Source organism: Coenobita brevimanus, chromosome 110 (genome assembly GCF_032717465.1).
Source record: "Coenobita brevimanus isolate Jiangsu-jjx chromosome 110, ASM3271746v2, whole genome shotgun sequence".
NCBI lineage: Eukaryota > Metazoa > Arthropoda > Malacostraca > Decapoda > Coenobitidae > Coenobita > Coenobita brevimanus.
Window position 1 is genome coordinate 29,362,336 of NC_137063.1, and position 20,106 is coordinate 29,382,441.

The 20,106-nt window shown below is 42.9% G+C and overlaps 2 protein-coding genes across 3 annotated transcripts in view; one reads left to right on the forward strand and one right to left on the reverse strand.

Annotated features, from left to right (window-relative positions):
• The window catches only part of LOC145417526 (tryptase-like), a 386,101-nt gene that overhangs the window by 246,975 nt on the left and 119,020 nt on the right, over positions 1–20,106 (reverse strand). The gene's annotated exons all lie outside the window — the stretch shown is intronic.
• The window catches only part of LOC145417451 (transmembrane protein 53-like), a 208,102-nt gene that overhangs the window by 102,438 nt on the left and 85,558 nt on the right, over positions 1–20,106 (forward strand). For both annotated transcript variants that reach the window (XM_080286145.1, XM_080286144.1), the window contains exon 3: positions 18,140–18,293. In XM_080286145.1, coding sequence (XP_080142271.1) covers positions 18,140–18,293 — 154 coding nt within the window. The remainder of the gene's footprint in view (positions 1–18,139; positions 18,294–20,106) is intronic.

Genomic DNA, 20,106 nt, shown 5'->3' on the forward strand with positions numbered 1-20,106 from the left:
TTTTTTTTTTCAGCAAAGAAAACAACATCGTAAACATCCCGACTCATTTTATCTGTCTGATTGTTTGCATTTAGGCTCCAATACCACACGCCACTTTGTCCAACATCATCATTTAGAATAAATGCTTTTCTTGTGTTCAAAGCACTTTCAGGGTGCCTAGGGATAACAAGTTAGTTTGGAAGCACATGCTTAGGTCTGAGAGGAAACGAGGAATAAGGAAATAAACAACCAAATGTCTCATCACAGCGACCGTTCACACAACAATGAGATAGTGACTGGTAGGTACTAGGCAGCAGGCTTTGGCAGGTGGTATGGGGGTCACGTGGGTCGTGTCGGGTCGAGGAAGCCAATCAGTGACCGACATAAGGATAAAGGCCAGTTCACACGAGCAAAATCACTGTCGTTTTTTGCCGGAATTTGCTTCCCGGTAGAAATTCCGGCCGCTTTTTTCGCCCGTATGGAGAGACCGACATGTCAGTCTTTTTTTGCCGAAATCGGGAGAAAGACGCCGGGCTGATTTAAATGGAAGCACCGAACAAGGCAAAGCTCTGGGAACGAAGATGAATACGACATCTTGTTTACACTACTACCACAAATAATCTCACTTTAGCGTTCATTCCAGTTTGGGTGTATCTGATATAAGCACAAGTATAAAAGTATGATTATTTAAGTATGAGTTGAAGGTAAAGGAATCTTGTACATGATTTATGTTTAAGAAGGTTTATGCATATGGCCCCTGAAGCCACCGGAAAGCTGAGTGGCAGTAAAGGCCTAGTCACAGGAACTAAATCGCAACCGTGAGGGTTCATCTTGAAGTTGGAAAAGTGCAAGAGCTGCACACCTACTACGAGTACGGTGGGCCATCTTTGTAAACACTGTTGCTGCGTTCCTGCCTCTGCAGTCCCCGTACTTGTGAACACCCGTCTGGGAGAAATGCCGAAAATCGGCATTTTCCCCCCCGCAAATCGGCGAAAAAAACGGCCGCGATTCAGCTCGTGTGAACCGGCCTTAACACACGAGTTTTGTCTGGAAATCCAATACCAAATTGCACCCATTTCCCGCACTTTCTCTCGCGCATTTGAGTGGTATTACAGTGCTATTAATTAATTATGGGAGAAATTAAATGCCCATGTTATTGTAAGATCATTGTTTCGTTTGGTCTTAAATCGCGACTCTACTGTACTGAAGACTGTAATTGGTAAATTAAGAGATGTTATGGGTTAACTCACCAGTAATGCGTAGTGCTGAAAACAGCAGTTGTAGGCAGGTAAATCCAATTAGAGAAAGTCCAGGATTAATAATAATATGCACGTATTGTAAAAGCAAAAAAACTTAATATTTATTACCGTGGAAAATTCCTTAAACCTGCGGTACAGTCCAAAAGTGATCGATTGTTTACGAGGAGCATTTGGCGCCCAGTTTGAATTTTTATAATACTGTATTGATTTTTTTTTACTTTTGGAGTTTTTGTCAGCCCTCTTCAAAAATTTGGATTATTGGGATTTTTGTATAACCAGTGTTTGGATTAATAGACTTGTACTGTATATATATATTTATTTATATGCTCAGACCTCAATTTAACCTGCCCCGTCCCGACCGATTTTCCACCACTGACTCCCCCCAATCCTGACCAGTTTTGGATTTTTTTTTTTTTTTTTTTTTTGGCTCAAACCTCCGCTTTTGGTGAGAAACATTGAAAATTCATAGAGAAAATGCTCACCTGAGGTGTAAAATACTCGATACAGCTAGCAGTACTCCTTACCTAACTGGGTTTGCTATCAGACTTGCTCCAAAGAAAACGAGTTCTATGGGAGAGTAACTATTCCACACCACTCATAAACAGTATTTATTTATTTATTTGGTACGAATTTAAATGTAGTACGAGAGTATATTGGTTTTCACACAGTAATATAGGCAATATGAGCATTGTTTCACTCACTAACACATCAACATACCTGACCTTTTCTGGCGACATTACCTGGTCATCATTTCTGACTGTTTCTTCCTCTAATGCTACATAAACTTTGTCCTCCACATTGTCATTGATTGGGAAATCACTCTGGCCCTGAATGTCTTTATTGGCCAGGTCACTGATAACAGGTGAATTGCGGAGACAATGGTGTGCGGGGGGGGGGGGGTCATGAGGAGTAAGGCATTGTCCCTGCCTGGCATCTTGTAGAGGAAGGTGTCCCGTGTATACGTACCAATAATCATACGCGAAAATTGAAAATTATTCGAATTATGAACCTTGCAATTGCGCGACGTGTTGGTACGTCGATGGGACTAGCTGTAACAAAACGTTGCGACGTACCCATACGTCAACGGGACGCCTCGGGTTAAGGAACTAAATGGGGAATCATCTTGTCCATTACTTGAAAGTGTCCATTGTTTTACCACATATAAAGACAGTCATATTATGAAATGCAGTGATTGTTTCACTTATCCTACTTATTTATATGATTATGAATATTATAAATGCAATGATTGTTTCACTTATTTATATGATTATGAATATTATTTTATGGGTACTGTATAAAGAAACATATTAATGGATATAACCTAGACATTACATATTGTTTTTGAATGGTCTTGTCCGTTTTTCTGGTAGAATATGGAGTCCCTTAAATCCGAGATCCCTTAAATGGAGGTCCTGTAACTTGAGGTTTGAGTGTATATATATATATATATATATATATATATATATATATATATATATATATACAGTATATATATATGTATATGGAATCTCTGTGGTACAGTGTTAAAGTGTGTGTTTTCATACACTGAAGAACGAGGGTTTGCACCCCACCAGGGTAATAAACTTCGGGAGCATTCTTTCGGCCACATACTGCTGTGGCAGGCATGAGGGGTGCTGTGATTGAACCAGTGTCCATACTATAAAGTATGCTTGCACCCAGTCGGCTTGTGTGGGCCAGTTACACTTGGTTCACAGACAACACACACATCAAAAAGCCACTCCAACACTACAGCCACACTTACAAGCACTTCTCATCCTATATACAATCTCTGCCAAACAGCCTAAGCCATTTGGTAGAGATACATAGGCAGTATTGTCCCCACTTTGGTTGAGTTAGGCCAGTCCTGCAGTGGACACTCAAATGGCTGATGATGATGATGATTTTATATATAAATATATATATATATATATATATATATATATACAGTATATATATATATTATGCGACCGACACTGGGCATAGGCTTCACAGCCTGCTTTCAAGTCCCAGTAGTCCTCCTACGTACTGCACACCCCTACATGTCACCACTTCGGCGCTAACACCCACCGTTCATACTGAATACATGCTAGGGCTGTCTCATACAGGACTGGTGTATTGGTATTAGCGGGGGTATTATTATGACATATTGGCGGGCCTGCTGGTAGATCAGTAAAGTCTGATTTTATGAAATTCAAATCCTTAAACTGTTCCCTGGCCCAGGGGGATTTCAACCCGGGTCCGTCAGGACTGCAGGCCAACTCTCTACCAATTGAGCCACCGCTTCCCCCACATATATATATGACAGAAGTGTGGTAGGTGGGGACGCTCACCATCCACTCACTCTATGTAGTGCTGCTCTCGGGTGTCTGCCCTGTCCTCTCCTCCATCCTTCTTTCCTTCCATCTTCTTCTATCTTTCTTTCCTTCATTCTTTCCTCGTCTTTCTGCCTACGGGTGACTTTACAGTCCCTCTTCTGTCTTTCATTCCTTCATTCTTTCCTCATCCTTCTGCCTGTGGGTGACTCTAACTGAGTGACAAGCCAAATAGTTTCCTGTACACCAGGAAACCATTTTCTACGCTGGGTGGTAACCATATAACCAAATTTTGGCGCGTGGTGGTTTAGTGGGTAATTATTGTGCTCCAATTGGATTGAGCCGGTGAACGTTTATATCCAAGGGGTGGTTGGGGTTTATTGCTCACGTAATGCCACTCAGGGATGAGTGAGGTTGGTCACTCTCATCTTAAATGTCAGGATCAACTGCCTAACCCCGGGCTCCTACGCTCCTCATGGGGCGGTGTGGAATTGGATGATGGATGGATGGATGACAGAAACGTTAATGAACAGTACAGCACTCTCAAGAACAATCTCCTGAGAGTTACTGATACAGTGTGTGGATGGGCAAGGGGCCCTCCAGGACATAAAGTAACTTGGTGGTGAGATGGGGATGTAGAAGCTGCATTTAAAGCAAAAAGAAGGCTTTTCCAGGGAATGGAAAAGGGATGGTAACAGAGAAGAAGGCTGCCAGGCGACAGGACAAAGTTTAAGTCTAAGAGACTTTTACTTCATAACCTAAATAGTGTGGAAAGGGAGAATGTGATATTTAAAGTGGCACATTAGATGAAGAGGGAAAACAGGGATAATGTAGGTAAACAGTGTGTGAAGAATGATGAAGGAAAGGTAGTTTTGAATAGTTGGGATATTAAAGATGCCTGGAGAGAGCATTATAACTGGTTGTTGACTGAAGTGTTTGACTGAACCAGCAGATCCAGTGTTTGATCCTTGGCCTCTGATTGATGCTGCCACTGTGAGCAGGGCAATAGGCAGGATGCAGGTGGGGAAGGCAGCAGGTGTGGTCTGGGATGACTGCTGAAATGTTGAAAGTCTCAGGAGATACAGGAGTGAGGCTAGTCACTAACTTGATAAATACAGTTATATGTGAGTGTGTTTTCCCAGATGATTAGCTGAAGAGTGTAACTGTAAATGTGTACAAGGGGAAGGGTGATGCCCTGGAAAGGATATTATCGAGGCATATAGCTTTTGGACTAGATAATTAAGGTAATATAGTTCTGTAAGGTATGATTAGGGAAAGAGTGAATATTGATGAGATACAGGTTTGGGTTGATGTCAGGCAAAGGGACCTCTGATGCCATATTCATTGTTCAGCTGCTTCAGGAAAAATATACATGAAAGAATAGGGATCTATACCTTGTTCTTGTTGGTCTGGAGAAGGCCTTTGACAGAGTCCCTAGAGAGATGGTGAAGTGGGCTGTGAGAAAACTTGGGGTCGAGGAGTGGCTAGTTAGGATGGTTATGGCTCTGTATGTGGGTGCTCACACTCAGGTAAGGGTGAATGGAGATTTGAGTGATGGCTTTTCTGTGAATGTTGGTGTGCATCATTGGTCAGTCTCAAGCCCCTTATTGTTTATCATGGTATTTGAAGCCCTCTCACTTGGCTTCAGAAATTAACTGGACTCCCTTGGGAGATGTTGTATGCCAGTGATTTGGTGCTGATTGCAGAGAATGAAAGGGAGACAGAGGAAAGAGTTAGTAGGTGGAGAGAGGGCTTATGAGTATCATTATCATCATCAGCATCATCCTGACCTTCTTTCCCATCCCAAGGCAGGGTGAGGAGTAGCAATGTCAAGACAGCCAGTGTATGCCCAGTTCAGAGGGCCATGTTTTCATTCACTTACCATTCAAGCCCTTGAAATCCTCTCTCCATTAGATAGGCCAAAAAAATGTCACCATGTTCTGTAGCTTCACATATACTGTATGTATCTGGCAGAGCCAATCCAAGCGCTGTCACTTTAAAAAGGGGTACCAAATCTCTGGTTATGTGCTTTGCACAAAATTCATCCATCCAGCTGGGTCTCTTGTCAGTCCCTTAGCCTCACCAACTTCCATATCTCTCTTCCTCACACACTTATCCACCATATCCCTCCACCTTCTTCATGACCTACCTCACCTCCTCCCTCCTTCAAATTCACTCAGATGTACCTTTTTCACCACTCTGTTGGCATCCATTCTTTCCACATAACCAAACAATCTCAGTACACTCTCTTCGATTCTGGTGTCCACAGACTTCTTCACTCTGCATCTTTCACGTATCACATTATTCCGTATCCTATCCACTCTCCATACTCCACATACATTTCTCAGCAGTCCCATCTTCAGTGCTCTCACACTTGACTTTTCATTTTCATATCACACCATAGTCTCACATCCGTATATTAAAGTTGGCACTATCACTCTTTCTTGTAAGCCTCGCGCAGCTTCAACACTCAAGCCTCTGTTTTTAATCAGGGCGACACAAGGAAGGAAAGTAGCTGATGCAGCGCCAGCTACTTTCCTTCCTTGTGTCGCTCTATTTCCACTTCTTTGGCACATTTTCATCTCTTCTATCACTGTACCCAGGTATTTGAACTCTCACCAATCCTAGTGTCTCCATTCACTGTAACATCACACTGAGAGTCACCCTCTCTCTCTCAGCAATAATTACTTTACCCTTTTCTACATTTACTTTCAAGGCATGACGCTCACAGACATCCACAAAACTCTGCGCTAGTTTACCAAGCTCTTGCCTGGTATTTGCAAGTAGCACTGCACCATCAACATACAACAAATTTGAGATATTCCGTCCATCACCATTCGTTACCAATGCCATCTCTCTCACTATTACACGTGTTTTTATTTCTCTCTCCCCATCCATATATATATATTGAACATATATTGAACAACCATGGGGACATCACACATCCTTGTCGCACACCCATATGGATCGTGAACCATTCTCTCAGATGCCCATTTACCCCTACACATGCCTCACTACCATCATAAAAACTCTTAATGGCACCTAGCAGCTTGCCACCTACACCTTACATGCGCAAAACCTTCCACTATCCTTCTCTGTCTACTTTGTTGTATGCTTTTTCCAGATCCATAAATGCCATAAACTCCATATTTTCCTTTTCATATGCCCTCTCCACTATATGTCTCTGCAGATATTTGAGCCACACATCCTCTGCCACTCCTAAAGCCACCCTGTTTGTCACTCACTAGGACTTCTGATATCTCACTTGCTTTCTTACTCTCTTCCATATACCTTCCGTTCAACACTCAATAGACTTACGCCATGATAATTCTGGCACTCACTGTGCTCACTTTTATTTTTTTATGGGGGTACAATCACCACCTTTTTTCACTCTAGTGGCACAGTTTCACTCACTCAAGCACTTCATTCCACTATCCCCACTACACTTAATCATCTCTGCATACACCTCAACCCCAGCTGCTTTCCCATTTCTCAGCTGCTTCACAGCGTTCTTCACCTCAGCGAGTATCACGTTTCCTGGCACTGCATTCCTTCTTTGTACACCGCCAAAACCAATCATGTTAACATTGCTTTTGCTCACTCCATTCCCATTCATCAGCTTTTCAAATTATTCTTTAACATCTGGTCTTTACTTCCTCCTCATGGGTTAATAATCTACCACTTACATCCATCACACTTTCACACTTCCTTCCACTGTCACTTCTACATTTCCACACCACTTTCCAGAATAACTTCCTGTTTTCAGAGTAATTTGTATTCATTTTTCTTCCTAGATCATCACTTACCTCCTCCTTTCTCCTCTTCACAAGTTCTTTATATGCTTCTTGCTGTCAGTATATTCATTTCTTATTTCAACTGAACCCCTGTCTTGTATCCACTCTAGCCACTTCTTTTCCTCCACAGCTCTTTAAACCTCTTCATCCCATCATGCTGTATCTTTCTTCTTTGTTGTTACTCTTGCCACACCACACACCACATTTGCATTCCTAACTAAGCATTCCTTGTGTGTATTCCACTGGCTGTTTGGATTCATTTCATTCCAGTTCACTGATTCTGACTCTTCCCCTACTTTGGCCCTGTATTCATCTGTCATTTCTTTGATCCTCGGCTTCTCAGCATTCAGTCTCTCTACCTGATTGTTCCTCTCTCTCTTGGTCCACCTCACTCCTCTTAGCTGTATCTTTCATGCCACAGTCACATGATGTGACGAACCTCCACATTGTCCTCTCACTGCCCTCGTATCAGCAACGCTATCCGGCATCGATTTCTCTACGAGCACTTAATCCATCAGGCTTCTTTCAACACGTCACCATTCCCTCTATACAATGTGAATTTATATGCATCTTTGTATTTGAAATAAGAATTACAAATGCACATCCTTCATTCCTTACACGTGTCCATCAGTTGCTTCCCATTATCATTCTCTCTTGGTACTCCGTTATTAGCTACCCATTACATCATTCACTGGACCAGTGCCTACTCTCCCATTTATGTCGCATATTACATACACTTATAACTCCTGGGCATTTCACCTACTACTTCATCCTGCTCATCCCCAAATCTGTGTTGCTCTGTCTGCCTCCTGTCATCACATGGTGCATATGCTACAGTCACTCATTTTCACCTTCTCAGACTTGAACTTGACATACATACATCTCGAGTTAACACATGTGAAATCTCTCATTCCACTTTGCCTCACTTCATTCATCAACAGAGCTTCATTCATCAACAAAGCAACTCCCTCCTTGCATCTTCCTCGCCCATTCATGCCCGACCTTACACATTTTACACTCTCCCACTCCTCCGCTTTACATCCTTTCCTCTTTGTTTCACACAGTGCCATCAAGGCATAGCTCGCACTCTTGAACACATTCACAACTTCCACCCTGTTGCTCTCCTCATTCACATCTCTCACATTCCACATGGCTATGCCCTTTGGTGGGAGTCTTGGGCAGGTACTGGGCCCTCTGAGGCTCTCTGAAATGTTTGCCACAGTTTAGTGATTTTAGATGGGGGAATCTGGGGGACACTTATCCCAGCCAAAAACCCTGGTTATATGGTTACCACCCAGCAAAGTAAATGGTTTCCTGGGTACAAGAAACATTTGGCTTGTCACTTAGTGCAGAGACCATAAGGCAACACTGCATTGAGTGAGTGGATGGTGGGTGCCACCACTGGTGGCAGCACTGTCAAAAAATAAGAGAGTGGCCATGTGCAACTTGCCAAAAGGCAGTGGGAAATAAGTCCATATTGTGCAGGGATTGTGGTTAGTGGTGCATAAGAAATGTAGTAATATTAGAGGTAGATTGTGAGGTAATGCTTTCATGTATGTCAGGGAGAGCATGTGGAGATTGTCAGGCATGATAGGAATGATCTTGCTGGTGAGTGTCTTGATTTTGTGGAAGAGTTCTGTTATTTGGGAGACATGTTATGTGCTGGAGGTGGGGATGGAGCTAGCTCTGTGGCTAGAGAGAGGAGTGGTTGGAAGAAGTTAAAGGAGCTGTTGCCTCTTCTGATATTGAGAGGGCTCTCCCTCTGTGCTAAGGGATCTTTGTATGCGGCATGTGTTAGGAGTGCAATACTGTATGGTAGTGAGACCTGGGCAGTAAAGGATGGGGATATTCGCAGGCTCATATATACAGAAATGACAATGATTAGGTGGAGTGCATCCCTGAGTGCGAGGCCTGGGGGAGCTAGGTGTACAGTGGAAGAGGTGAGAGGTAAGATGGGACTGGAGTGCATTGGTGTTGTGATGAGGAGAGGTAGATTGAGATGGTTTGGGCATGTGGAGAGGATGGGGGATGATAATTGGGTACAGAAGTGAGAAGTGTTAACATTAGGGGTAGGGTTGCGAGAGACAGACCGAAAAAGACCTGGGATGGGGTTATTGAGCATGACCTCAGGGATAAGGGACTGAATAGGGAAGCTGACAGAGATTGAGTAGCATGGAGAGCCGCCATTAGGTGACCAAAGCTGTCTTATGCAAGCATGTTGGAGCCTTTAAAAACAAACGATACTTTTCTTTTGCAAGCTTAGTTTCACTGCCTTATGGTACTTGTGACAAATTTTGTAGAGAGTACCCTTGTCACAAAAAGAGTACTCCTTCATGGTCAGTTCCAAAACTTTCTTCCATCCATTTCTCATTCCAGCAAAAGAGCTAGCCTCTGCTACTCCTCAGCTTAACGTATTCCTCATGTAATGAAGCTTTTCCATGCTGTCAAAAGTGGCTGTCTCCCAACGTGATACTTTTTGTTCTGTGGTTCACAGATTAGATAGTACCACATATATTTTACACACAAAATATTGATTACATCCTGGTGTTGAAATCTTAACACCACTGCATACATCGAGTAGAAGATGTCTATCTATCTATCTATAGCCCGACGCCCTAATCCCGCAAAGGGTGGCCGCAGACAAAACGCCTCCAAGTCACTCTGTCACCCACCATTTGACTCCCCTCCCCCCAACTCACCCCCCCCTCCCTCACATACCTCTCAACTCCATCCCTCCACCTCATCCTCGGTCTACCCCTCCCTCTCCCTCCCTCCACCTCACCTACATACACCCTCTTAGTCAGTCTTTCATTCTCCATCCTCTCCACATGTCCAAACCACCTCAGTGTATTTCTCCTAATCTTTTCAACCACATCCACATCTACCCCACAACGTTCCTTCACTTCTTCATTCGTCAACCTGTCCCTCCATGTCACTCCACATGCTCCTCTCAAGTAACTCATTTCCACTGCTCTCACTCTTGACTTGTTCCCCTCTTGCAAGGTCCACGCCTCGCTTCCATACGTCAGGGTAGGGATCACAATACCATCATGCAGTGACTTCTTAACTTCCATACTCACCTCCCTATTTCTCATCACTGCTTTCAGTGTGCCAACAGCCTTCCTTCCCTGCTGTACCCTTTCACGCACTTCATCCCCAAAGTTCCATCCTTACTCATCACACTACCCAAGTACTTGAATGCACTCACATTCTCCATATCCTCACCATCCAACCTCACTGCACACTCTGTGACTTCATTCCTCTCAAACACCATAACTTTACTTTTGTTTACATTAACTTTCAGCTTCCTCCTCCTACACACTGTCCCAAATTCATTCACCAAACCTTGCAACTCCCATTCATCTTCACTCAACAATACTGTATCATCAGCAAACAGCAACACCGGAAGCTTCCAAATCTCACCCTCATTCATTAGGGCCACCCCCACATCCACTGCCCTACCTTGTACCTCCTTTACGACCCCATCCATATATATATTAAACAACCATGGAGACATTACACACCCCTGTTTCAGTCCCACATTGAGATCAAAGAACTCACTCAGCTCACCATCCACTCGCACCGTAGCCCTAGCTCCCTCGTACATACTCTTCACAGCACTCAACAATTTCCCCTCCACTCCATATATTCTTAATACCTTCCACATACCTTTCCTATCTATTCTGTCATAAGCTTTCTCCAAGTCAATGAAGGCAGCGTACACTTTCCTTCCCTTCTCTAGATACTTTTCCACTAAACATCTTAGAACAAATATCTGATCTACACACCCTTTTCCCTTCCTAAATCCCCCTTGTTCTTCTCCAACTAGCTCCTCTGTCATATGCCTAACCCTATCAATGAGTATTCTACCATATATTTTACCAGTCACACTAAGAAGGCAAATACCTCTATGGTTACCACATACTTCTCTCTCCCCTTTTCCTTTGTACAGAGGAACAATTATACCTGATTTCCAGTCCTCTGGAACCCTTCCCTCTTCCCAAGCCAATCTACACAACTTCCATATCCACTCCACAACAATCTCACCCCCATACCTAAGCATTTCACCACACACTCCATCAATTCCTGGGGCCTTTCCCAGCTTAATCTTCTTCATCGCTTCCACTACTTCTGACCTACTGATGAGGAAGATGTACAAAAGATAAAATTTCTCCCAACTCCCTTCTCACACATAGCAGAGGGCCATACTCCATTTCACGACATTACCTTTCTCACATCTGTTGTTTGTGACCCCTTTTTACCAGTATTAACTTTCGTTCCCATTGCTTTGATCCCACTCCCCTGCCTTTCAAACATCACTATCATCCTCCGTCCTTTCAGCAAACGAAACTAAGTCATGAGCATATAAAGTTCCCATGGCAACCCACTTCCATAATTCAACAGTGCTGCACATGCCATGAATGCGAGTGGAACCTGCACAGAAACTGGATGTACACCCTTCCCAAAATGTATTGGCATCTTAGGGTATGATGGTTGTGAAAATTAGTGAGTTCTGCAGTCACACACGAATCCATAAATCTGATGCCTCAGAACATATACTGTACTATCTAGTATGTGATTTTTTTTGGCAGTATTGAGTTCTAGTAATTACCATTCATAATATTTTCAGTTGTAATCACAAGATGCCCCATATATCACAATGGTTTGTCCATGTTTCAGAATGATATGGGCCATGAGAGTGCTGATACCTTTTTGGGAGGGTGTACAACAGTGTTGACTGGGAATTTCTCACTTAATTTTCTATTCACTCTCAAAGATATTAGTACAGTAGTTGTCCCCTTCTACAGTTTCATAAATGAAAGGTAACCATTTCACAATGACACGTCTTCCTTAGTCATCTTTGGTTACTGCAAGAATACATATACAGTATTTACCGCTTCCCGTCCGATCAGCGAAGTTAAGCAACGTTGGGTCTGGTTAGTACTTGGATGGGTGACCGCCTGGGAACACCAGATGCTGTTGGCATCCCTACGTGTCAAGTGGGGTTGGTGGAGGATTAGTGCCCCTCCCTGTAAAACAATTAACTCTAAGCCATTGGCCACCCTGTCTGGGATACATGGCGTCTGGCAATGAATGAATGAATGAAGAATACATATATGATGCCACAAAGCTGCAGGAGTTGGAGATTTTTTTAAACTCTAAAATACAGTGGGTAGTTTTTACCCTAAATATAAGATTAAAGTAAACCAATATCTAACTGAAAGAGTAATGCAGAAGTAAACCAATGGTCTTGGTCTTTCGTGTGCAGTACATAGCTTCTGTTTATTCACCTTTTGAGGGTGAGATAGCCCTTTCCACAGATGTATTACAGGTATATTCCAGTCACAGTTTATGCATACTTCAACAGATTGTTTTAGGGTATACTATACACTTTATATGCAAAGTCATCTCACCTTTAACGTTGCTAACTATTCAACATCAGGAACAGCATTGTGGAAATCTGCAGTATGGGAGATACAGAGCCTATAGGGAAAAATTGCTTATGGTCAGCAGTCTCCAGAGTCACTCATAATAGCCTAACTCTCCAAGTCTATCTGAACCTTATCAGATTGGCCATAAATGTATGAAGCATGGTAATGATCATTGCAATTAAAAACACATTGTAATGTAACTAACCAGAAATGTGGAGGTAGACCACTCCATCACCCAGATCATAACACCCAGACTGCACTTTCACCCAGACCATCACCCTCACACCATCATTCCAACCATCACCCAGACTACACCATCAGCCAATGCACATGTCACCTAGGCCATCAGCCCAAACCATCATCCCACATGATCAGTCACACCATCACTTCACACCACGCCATCACACATCAGTGAGCCTGTGAGCAGTCATGTAGCTCGTGTTGTGATAGATACAGTCATGCGGTGATAGGTAATACCACATTGTGGTAGATATAATCGCTTTGTAACTTTCAGGACCTAACCAAGTGTCTACCGCATTTTTAGGTAATCGACAGTATGGGAGAGCACGTTATAGGTGAACTGATTGCACTAATAGACTTCCCTTTTATTCAGTGCATTTATTGGATACTGTCAGAACATAAGCTGAAATAGGATCAGAAATATTGTTTTGACAGAGTGAAAATATTATGCACATGCAGCATGTTAGGAGTGTAATACTGTACAGTGAGACCTGAACTGGAAAGGAAGAGGATATTTGAAGGATCAAATGTACAGAAATGACAGTGATTAGATGGATGTGTAGTTCATCCTTGAATGCGAGGCCTGGGTGGGCTAGGTCCACAAATGAAGAGCGCAGAGGAAGGATGGGACTGGAATGTATCAGTGTTTTGATGAGGAGGGGTAGATTGAAATGGCCTGGACATGTTGACAGGATGGTGGATGACAGTTGGGTGTGGAAGGTGAGAAGTGTGAATGTTTGGTAGGGTTGTTAAAGGCAGACCAAAAAAAGACCTGGGGTGAGGTCATAGATTGCTACCTCAGGAATAAGGGACTGGATAGAGAGGCTGCCAGAGATTTAGCAATGTGGAGAGCCGCCAATAGGCGAACAAGGTCGAAGTATGTAAACATGTTAGAGCCTTTATAAACAATATGAAACTATACAAAGCATTATTATCATTTAAACTTCTGCAGCACTCATGAGGAGCCTACATAAAGTATGGTGGTGCTGTCCACTGTGGGTGGAGCTAAGCAGCTGTAGCATCCACCCATGAGCCAAACTTCCTCCTATTTCCCTACATCCCATCATGAGGAAGGACCCTGGTCCAACCCTGGTGAAGAGTTGTCTGCCACAGATGGGTGACAGTTCCCAACACAGTGCTGTACTGTACCTACAAGATGGCCTCACAGATACAGTTGCTTACCTGTGATGTATGGGTTTGTTTGGCCAGACAGATCACACTTCAGATGCAACAACAGACAGTGCCCTCTGTATCCAGGTGACAAAAGGCAGAGGCAATAATGTGCATAATATTTTTTACTTATACACTAAACAAGCTGGTAGGCGATGATGGCCAGCTGTAAGCGGACATGTTGAATTTTAGCTGCTGCTGTTTAGCCTTTGCTCACAAAGGACGACCTGTATCTGATTAGTTTAAAAATACCATTTCTCACCTTAGTTTGGACACAGACTAAACCACCCGTATGACAGCAATAACTTGATATTTGCTTAAACACAATTTTTTTTTTTTTTTTTTTTTAATGAAACTTCCCATATTATGTACTGATTTTGTTTGTAATACACATATCTAGTAATTTCAAACCATTTTAGCACCATTAAAATTTTTTGTTGGGTGAAAATATGACTATTTCTTATTGCTATGTTCTTCCACCCCGCTGCTTATTTTTCACCAGCATGTACACAGTGTATGTAGTGTGATGAGTAAGGACGGAAGTTTGGAGGGTGAAATGCTTGAAAGGGTACAACAAGGGAGAAAGGTTGCTGGCTATTGGAAAGCTGTGATAAGAAACAGAACAGTGAGCATGGAAATAAAAATTCACTGCATGACAGTATTGTGATACCATCTCTAATGTATGGAAGTGAAGCTTGGGCCTTGTTGGAAGAGGAGCATGTGGAGTTACATGCAGAGACAGACTGACAAATGAGGAAGTGAAAGAGTGTTGTGGTGTGGATGTGGATGTGATATGAAGCATTAGGAGAAATACATTGAGGTGGTCTGGTCATGTAGAGAGGATGGAGAGTGAGAGACTAACAAGGAGAGTATGTGAGTGAGGTGGAGGGGGGGAGAGGGAGGGGGTGGCCAAGGATGAGATGGGGGGGATGGAATGGAGAGGTATATGAGAGAGGGGTGTGTGAGCTGGGAGCACGGCAATGCATTGTCTGGGAACCGGGTGACACGGAGGTGATTAGTTTGTGGCCACTCCTTATGGGATTAAGGCATCTGGCAATAGATAGATGGAAATAGTGTATGCATCCTATCTATCTATCTGTTGCCAGACGCCTCAATCCTGTTCGGGGTGGCCACAAACAAATCGCCTCCACGTCGCTCTGTCCCTTGCCATTTCATTGCCCTGCTCGCATCTCACACCCACCTCTCTCATATACCTCTCCACCTCATCCTTCCATCTCATCCTTGGCCTCCCCCTCCCTCTCCCCCCCGCCACCTCCTTCACATACACTCTCTTCGTCAGTCTTTCACCCTCCATCCTCTCCACATGGCCAAACCACCACAGTGTATTCCTCCTAACACTTCCTATCACATCCACATCCACACCACAACGCTTCTTTATATCCTCATTTGTCAGCCAGTCTCTCCATGTGACTCCACAGGCTCCTCTTAAATAACTCATTTCCACTGCTTTCACTCTTGCCTTGTGTCCTTCCAACAACGTCCAAGCTTCACTTCCATGTTAGAGTTGGTATCACAATACTGTCATGTAGTAACTTTTTCACTTCCCTGTTTCTTATTATTGCTTTCAAAGAACCAGCAACCTTTCTTCCCTGCTGTACCCTTTCAAGCACTTCACCCTCCAAACCTCCATCCCTACTCATCACACTACCCAAGTACAGTACTTAAACGTACTCACATTTTCCAATTCCTCACCATCCAACCTCACTGTACATTCACTGATTTCACCTCCCTCAAAGACCGTCACTTTACTCTTCCCTACGTTCACCTTTAGATTCCGTTTCTTACACACTCTCCCAAACTCATCCACCAAGCCTTGCAGCTCCCGTTCGTCTTCACTTAACAACACAGTATCATCTACAAACAACAGTACAGGGAGTTTCCAAACACTACTCTCTCTCACCAGGGCCACTCCAACATCCACTACCCTACCTTGTACCTCTTTTATAACCCCATCCATGTATAGATTGAACAACCATGGGGACATGACACATCCCTGTTTCAACTCAGCCTTCAAAGAGAAAAATTCACACTGTTCACCATCCACACTCACTGCAGCCTTAGCGCCATCATACATACTCTTCACAGCATTCAACAACTTCCCATCTACTCCATATATTCTTAATACTTTCCACAATCCTTGTCTATCGACCCTGTCATTTGCTTTCTTCAAATCCATGAAGGCTGCATACAACTTCTTTCCCTTCTCTAGAAACTTTTCCACTAAAGATCTAAGAATGAATATCTGATCTACACAACCTCTTCCCTTCCTAAAGCCTCCCTGTTCTTCTCCAACTAATTCCTAAGTTCTTTCTCTAACTCTGTCAGTAAGTATCCTACCATACACTTTTCCTATTATACCAAGAAGACAAATGCCCCTATGATTACCACACACTTCTTTTCCCCCTTTTCCTTTGTACAAGGGAATAATTATACCTGACTTCCAATCCTTCGGGGCTCTACCTTCCTCCCAGGCCAATCTGCAGTCATTCTGTGAAATTTCCTGCGCTTCATTGCAGAGCACAGGATGGGTTTAGGAAGCTAAATATTGCATTGCCAGGTGCACCAGGCATTTCTGTTCAGTTTGGTATTAAAAAAAAATAAATGATTTTCGAAGTTTGAAAATATGGTGCAGGGGCCAGCCACTAGGTCCTGACAATTTCCGGACCCACAGCCACAGAGGGGCTAAGGGTGCCATTGCCAAGCAACAAGTAGTTGCCTAGCAACCAAAACCTTGCAGACACAACTAGGTCATAGGTTGATCATTATGTCCAGGTTTGGTCAGAATCGATTTATTTTGAAGGGTAGAAGTGCCTGGAATAATTAAATAAGACTGCTAGGGATGCTGAGGCCAATCTTAGCAGGATTGCCACTTGAAAGCTTGAGGAGAGAGGGGAAGAATGGATGGAATACTTCCAGTTGGGAGTGACCTCAAGATTATGCTTAAAGAAGTCAGTGCTTTGTACGCCCAGTAGTAGTGCTTCTATAGCTCAAAACGTGAAAAGTATGAAAAAAGCAGTTTTCAGCCATTGCTAGGAAGCGAGTAGTTGCCTAGCAACCAAAACCTTGCGGACACAGCTAGGTCATAGGCTGGTCATTCTCTCCAGGTTTGATTGAAGTTGGTTGATTCTAAAGGGTAGAAGTGTCTGCCACAGATAAACAAGAAAAAAGGCATTTTTTTGGCCTTTGCTAGGCAACTACTCGTTGCCTAGCAACCAAAAGCTTGCAGACACAACTAGGTCATAGGCTGGTCATTGTATCCAGGTTTGGTCAGAATCAGTTAGTTCTAAAGGGTAGAAGTGCCTGCCACAATTAAACAAGAAAGAAAACACGACTAACAATAAGGGGAGCATGGAGCTGGCCAACAAGTACTCTCTTTTTCAGCATATGTATTCCTAGTATGGACATAAATGATGTTGGCATCTAGTAGTAGTAGTAGAAGCAGTGGTAGTAGTAGCAGTAGTAGTAATGGTGGTGGTGGTGGTGGTGGTGATAGTGGTACTAGTAGTGGTAGTAGTAGTACTGTATTTTTTTAAAATTCTTGCTACTGAACAGTGGATTAAAGGCAGTGTAGGATAATATCTCTTGTACTGAAAGGTTTAATTAAGGCTGTATCTAAGCCCTACAGTTTGAATAAGCTCTTTAATCCTATGAAAAAATAAATCTAGAGGTACTGGAAGCATCTGTCTATCTATTGCCAGACGCCATATTTTCACAAAATATAAGCTTGCCCCTGTTATGTCAGAATATATCAACTCTTTAATCAACTCTTCCCTCACAATATGTGGTGTATAGTGAGGGAAATTGAGCAGTCAACTATTAAGGGAGCAGTAGAACTCTGAGATGTAATTTTTCTGTGATTTATAAGAAGGATTTACTTCATATTAGTGGACTGAATGAATTAGTGGGGGTAATCTGCATCTGGATCTTGCCAGGTGACAGCATCCCGTGTGGTGGATTTCATGGACAAGCGACAGGCAGATGTCATTGTGCATGGCTTGAGTGTGGGCGGCTACCTCACTCAGCGGGTCCTCATGGCAGCCCAGGACTCTGTCATTAACATCACACACCAAGTTTATGACAGCTTCAGTGAGTCCATTGTTCATTAGTTTCTAGTGTTTGTCTTTCAGTCTAATTATATTTAGCTTTGTCAGTTGTGGATGTTGAAGGTATTATACATCAGAATGCTGATATCTGCATTTATCTCACTGCTCATATCTGTCAGTTTATTTGCTCATACAGTGTTTATTTGTCTGGTACTGTCTACTACTGCCGCTGCTGCTGTTTCTGCAAATAGCTTGCTGCAAAAGCCAAACCATTTCTTTCAGACTCTGAAGGAGATCTTTTGTTGAGATTATGCTGAATTTTTGTGTGTTAAGTCTGAGGTGTATAAGGTGATAGAGTGTGTCAAGGTGTAAGGCATGGCTTTACGGTAAGAGCAATGTAAATTGTTGTGCAGTAGTTTTTGTTTGTACTGAAGTGATGAGTGATGGTTTTATCATGATCTGACTAGGTGAGCCTATGTCTCCTTGGGAAGGGCAGTATCTGGTGGAGGTTCATGCACGATGTAGTTGAGGTGGTTTTGGAAGGTTGTATAATTGTGATATTTATGTACTGCAGTGCTTGGGTGAAAAAGTTTTATTTTTTTAATTCATTCTATTAATTGTGTGTTTTGCATTTATTTATTTTATTCATTTATTCATTCATTTATTTTTTTGTGGAGGGGAATGTGAAGGGGTATAGTATACATTGCAAAGATTTTGTGCTGAAGTACTGTATGTGCCTTTCATGCTCCCATTATCCTTGATTTGGGGTACTTTGTCTCTTGGTGAAGATTATTAGTATGTGTGGCAGTATCTTACCATATACAGTATTTATGGTAATCGCTCTGTTCATCCAAGGTGCAGTCAGAGGAGAAAAATTGCACGTTGTTCCACAACATTTGCTTCAAACTTAGAACTTGCCCATCACTTTCCTCCATGATGTATTATATCAGAGATACTAGGGAGTCATTCTTATGGGTATAATAATAATAATTGTTTTAATAAAGCCTCTAACTGCACCTCTTGACAAAAAATGCTCCCAAGACTCATTTGGATGGTTCACTAGTGCTGTACATCTCTGACCACTTTAAGATGCCTTCTTTATATGCTTCATTTCACTTATAAAGGCTCCAACATGCTTGCATACATCGGCCCTAGGCATCTAATGGTGACTTTCCATGCTGCTTGATCTCTGACAGTCTCCATGTTCAGTCCATTGTCCCTGAAGTCACACTCTGTTGCCTTGTTCCAGGTCTTTTTCGGTCTGCCTATCACAACACTGTCCACAGCATTAACACTTCTCACTTTCTGCACCCAGTTTTCATCCCTCATCTTCACCACATGCCCAGACCATCTCAGTCTACATCTCCCCATCACAGCACCAATACACTTCAGTCCCATCCTTCCTCTTAACTCATTCATCGGAAACCTAGCCCCCCCAGGCCTTGCATTGAAGGACACACTGCACAACTACCTAATCATTGTCATTTCTGTACATTTGAGCCTGTGAATATCCTCTTCCTTTACTGTCCAGGTCTCACTGCCATACAGCATTACACTCCTAACACATGCGGCTTACGAAGTTCCCTTAGCATGAAGGGAGAGCCCTCTCAGTGTCAGGAGAGACAACAGCTCCCTCAACTTCTTCCAACCACTCCTCACTCCAGCCCCACCTCCAGCACAGAACATGCCTCATTCTATTTCCCACTTCATATACTTCATAGTACAGCATATTGGGTCTCTCATTCTCTCATTAACTTCTTTCAGAACATGTGCTTTAACCTTTAATTTCTTTAATTACTTGGATGCTGTATTGTGGTCATATGTATTTCATTCCTTCCTGCTGACAGAAAATTTTA